At 46.4% G+C, this 4,399-nt stretch overlaps 1 protein-coding gene across 1 annotated transcript; it reads right to left on the bottom strand.

Annotated features, from left to right (window-relative positions):
- Nucleotides 1-1,125: 1,125 nt before the first annotated feature.
- On the bottom strand, nucleotides 1,126-4,087 carry LOC119354865 (cysteine proteinase 1-like). Its single transcript, XM_037621616.1, has 4 exons — nucleotides 3,536-4,087; nucleotides 3,328-3,447; nucleotides 1,769-2,012; nucleotides 1,126-1,657 (listed from the first exon to the last, which is right to left on the bottom strand). Exons 1-4 carry the CDS (start codon nucleotides 4,019-4,021, stop codon nucleotides 1,368-1,370), a joined length of 1,140 nt encoding a protein of 379 aa, XP_037477513.1. The 5' UTR covers nucleotides 4,022-4,087; the 3' UTR covers nucleotides 1,126-1,367.
- Between the last annotated feature and the right edge of the window lie 312 nt (nucleotides 4,088-4,399).

The following is a 4,399-nucleotide window of genomic DNA, read 5'->3' as shown; positions in this document are numbered from 1 at the left end:
CGACTTCTAGCTCGACGAACACTCCGAGGATGACATTATATGGAAACACTCTACAGATGGTTTATAGTCGGCGTCAACCACGTACAAGGCGCAGTTCCTTGGTTTGACTCTATCCCCCATGAACTTCATGGTGAGGAAGGTGTGGGCGCCCCCAAAAGTCAAATTCTTCGCTTGGCTGGCCTTGCCAGATCGGATTTGGACCGTCGATCGGCTTGAGCGGCATGGTTGGCCTAATTGTGGCCTATGCCCCCTCTGCAAGCGAGAGCAGGAGACGGGCATCCATCTCTTCGTTAAGTGCTGCTTCACTACTAGGCTCTAGCGTTTGATCATTGATAAATATGGCCTTGTGCACATGAACACTAATGACTGGCACCTTGCGGGATCCCTTTCGGAGTGGTGGGATAGACGAACCAATTTGAGCAATCCAGATTGACGCGCCATGGCCTCTCTTACCATGCTTGTGTCGTGGACAATATGGAATGAGAGGAACTCTAGGTGTTTCGTCACAAGAATGCACCGCCACCAGTCCTCCTAAAGCTTATTGTGGATGAGGCCAACCTTTGGGTTACTGCAGGGGCGAAGAAATTAGGGAAATTTGTACTACGCGAGTAATTGTCATGCCGTTCTCTCGGCCTTTTGTAACACTCTGTAACTCTACTCTCCTCTTATTTAATCGATGAGGCAAATCTTTTGCCTCAGTTTCGAAAAGAAAAAACAAGAAGAAATACTCTGCATTTGGTTTGTCAAAAAAAAAGAACCCTCTGCATTTGAAGGCTGGGTCCAAGATTTCAGATAGTTTAAATGTTGATGCTTGTTCTGTTGTTCTCTTTTATTTTTTTTCTGTACAGTTTGTTTTGCTTTCTTTGCTTTCTTTTTCTTCCATTCTTTTATTTGAAAATGAATAAAACTGCACAACAGTCATGTTGTTTTCCTCTCCCCAAAAAAAGTTTGTTACAATTTTCCCATTATCGATTTACTTTTTACACAGATCATATCTGGTGTCCTTGAATGTTTCTTCGTTTAGAAAGAGGTTGAAAACGAAGTAAGGCAACCTCCTCTAGATGCAGTGAAACATTATCATCATCAGACATACTATTAATTTATAGCATGGCATTGCACAACATATTCAATGATCAACCAGAACACCAGATTATATACATTAATGATGGCAACAAATATCTGCTACCATGTTCCAAGAACTGCGTAGCAATACATAGCAACCCAGAGATACATTACAGCAATCAAGAGAAGTTTCACATATTTACTGGTTACGAATTGCAAGGCAATACTGGAATAACCATCATGGAATACCTAGTCCTGGCACACAAGCATGTCTATAGGCAATCCAGACTGAGTACTACAAGATCTTATTCCTTCTTAGAGGTATGGATGGCGGTAACCGTGGAGACCATGGAATCGACACCGCACTTGTTTTTGACATGCGGACCCCTGCAGATCTTGTAGTACCCGCTCTCGCCCCAGTTTTCGCCCCATGAGTTCTTTATGATCCAGTATGGTTTCTCCTTGAAGCGGAGCGGTGCGTAACCAGCTGATCCATAGCCAACCAGGAGAACACCATGATCAAGATGCCTTCCGCAGATGTATGGGCATGAGACACCACCAATGTACGTTTGCATGAATACTGCATTGATACCAACTGCGTGAAGAGAAGTATGCATCAGCCACAGTAATTTCCATGACATACATAAGCAGATCACTAACGGCTGAAGACACAATGATCAAATATGCAAATGCTTTGGATTCTTACTTGCAAGTGGGCCATGTTTCACAAGGTTAGCGGCAATCTGATCTTCGTCAATAGCAACAGTACTAAAATTCTTAACTTGAGCAGCAATTTTGGATTTGTCAAACTTGCAGGCACTGTTCCTCCCAGTGTATGGGTAATCCTTCTCGGTTTCTAAGCCACTGGCTTTTGCGAGATAGCTGAAAGCTGTAGTCATCAAGCCACCATTGCATCCCGCATCACATGCGCGTGGTTCTGACGGGTCACACTGCAGTCCATGACAAGAGAACAACATATATTAGTTGAACACCTTAAAAAAAGAATAGGAAGCCAGCAGGAATAAATTCAATAGTACCAATACTAATACAAGTGAAATGGTTTGCAAAATGGAGGGAAATTGAGCGTCAGTGTCGTCCATCAGACAATTGACTTCATTCATAACGCCAAAAAGGTATGGAAGAAATGAGTGTACAGAGTTACAGACTGGCAAATGGCTCCGCTCATAGTACACGACAGAAAATGGTTTTAGCGCCTCATTGGTGTAAGTTTGAATTTTGTCCAGGTCCAACCAAGATTAATTGGCCACACAGAATATATAGTAAGCTGCTTGTCAGTAACAAAATTAAATATTATGGCGTGACTGACTGATTGTTCCAGTTGATAATAATTCAGGTATTACACTCCCCAAATGATTCTTTGACATATTGTTAACAAATTCTAGTGCATCTCTGGTTACGTTTCTTCACCGTTTCCAATGCATCCCTCATAACTGAGGTTCTTCTATCCTTTCACAGAATCCATAGGCTTTTAAATTTCTAGTGGAAATGTATCTATTGTTTTCTCTCCTATTCAAAAAGATCGTAAGGCTTACGTTTCTCCCTCCCTCTCCTCACCTCTCGCTTTGTTCCCCCTCTCATCTATGATTTTTTGAACGTTTTTCCTGAAAAACGGCATCAACTGTCCCGCCTCTTATTGACTTACCAAATATAATTATGTTTTCTTTGTAAGCCAATAAATGATCATACCAAATAAGGGTTTACCAAATAAAATCATACTGTACTTTCTTAAACAATCACACTAACATGAGCCGGTGAATTAAGCTACTAGAATATTTATGCCCTCCGTTGCAATGCACCGGCAATTATCTAGTTAACCGTAAAGAAAAGAACTGCCTCTTTGTTTAAGGAATATCTTGCTTGAGAGAGGATAGTTCCCCTGTGCTCGAATATTGGCTTTGCCACTCGTTCAAATTTCGGTAATCACTAGTCAGTTGCTACTTCTTAGGACCATTGAACAAAAACAATTAGCACAAAACATTGAACAGGAGAAGTTGGGAGTATTTTATCTGGTTGGTGCGTTTGCAGTGACAGCCTAGGAATACTTTCTGGGTACAAGCAAGCAAATGCCTATTCATTCTTTACTGCAAAGTGGATAGGGTTAATCAATTTAGTTGACCCACCTATAATATAACATTCATTAAATCAGTAGACCCACTATTGTCCCTACATTTTTCTTTCTTTCACCAAGAACGAAAAATCTAGTCGCGGGGCAATTCTACGAGGCGATGCAGATGGGATGGATACCTCGTGGTCGCAGTCGACCAGCTGCTGCTCGCTGAGCACCTCCAGCTTTCCGGTGGCGAGGTAGTTGGCACCCTCCAGCGCCCCCGACGTACTGAAGGACCAGCACGACCCGCACGAACCCTGAAGAGAAGAGAAAGATCGGCTGGAATCAAATCAACCTGCCTTTTGCTCCAACCGAATCCAAGGAAAGATGGAATCAGAGGCGGACCTGGTCCTTGACTGGGCCGACCGCGCCGTGCTCGCGCCAGTCGAACTCTGTGGGGAGGCCGTCGGTGGGGAGGGCCGGCGCGTCGTGCGCCGACCCGGAGATCCCCTTGAGGAAGCTCCGGCGGGACTTGCGGAGGCCGAGGAAGCGCTCCCGGAACTCGTCGGGGGTGAGGTCGGAGAACTTGGTGATGCCGTGCACCGCGGAGGGGTCGAGGCGCTGGTGGCGGCGCGCGCGGCGGAGGTTGTCCCTGAACACGGAGAGCCGGTGCGCGTGCTCGTTGGCGTCCCTGTAGGACTTGCCGAACCGCCGGACGAAGCTCGCGAAGTGCGCCTCCGCGTTGAGCTCCAGCTCGTTCTCCGCGTCGCCCCCGACCACCTGCTCGATGAGGGGGTCCTCCAGCCCCTCCGCCGCTGAGGAGAGGGCCGGGTGGAGGAGGAGGAGGACGGCGGCGGCGACGAGGAGCAGCCGGAGGCGGGGGCGAGCCATGATTGGTCGGCTTGGTATTATTTTTCCTGCGGTTTCTTGTGTTGTGCGTGTGTGGCTTCGGTTCGGTTGCCTGCGCCGGTTATTTATAGCGGGTCGTTGTGGTGTACGGCGTTGGAGTAGCTTGCGTTGCGTGGTTGCTTTGTGCTCGTACTCGATTGCAAATGCTTGGGGAGAACGGGAACGGCGATCAGCTCACTCCGGCTGCTGTGAGAACGACGTCGCTAATGGTGATGTAGCATTACTACAGAGCCGGTGGCAGGGTGGGTGGATTCATCAGCGGCCCTGATATTTTCAGGAGTAGTTGCTTATGCAGACGTTCGACCATTAATTTTATGCCATGTGTAATAACTGTCAAAAACTAAAAATCTACATGTACTA

This window comes from Triticum dicoccoides, chromosome 2A, assembly GCF_002162155.2.
Source record: "Triticum dicoccoides isolate Atlit2015 ecotype Zavitan chromosome 2A, WEW_v2.0, whole genome shotgun sequence".
NCBI classification, from domain to species: domain Eukaryota; kingdom Viridiplantae; phylum Streptophyta; class Magnoliopsida; order Poales; family Poaceae; genus Triticum; species Triticum dicoccoides.
The sequence above is the reverse complement of the archived record's forward strand: the minus strand, read 5'-3'. Positions and strand labels throughout refer to the sequence as shown.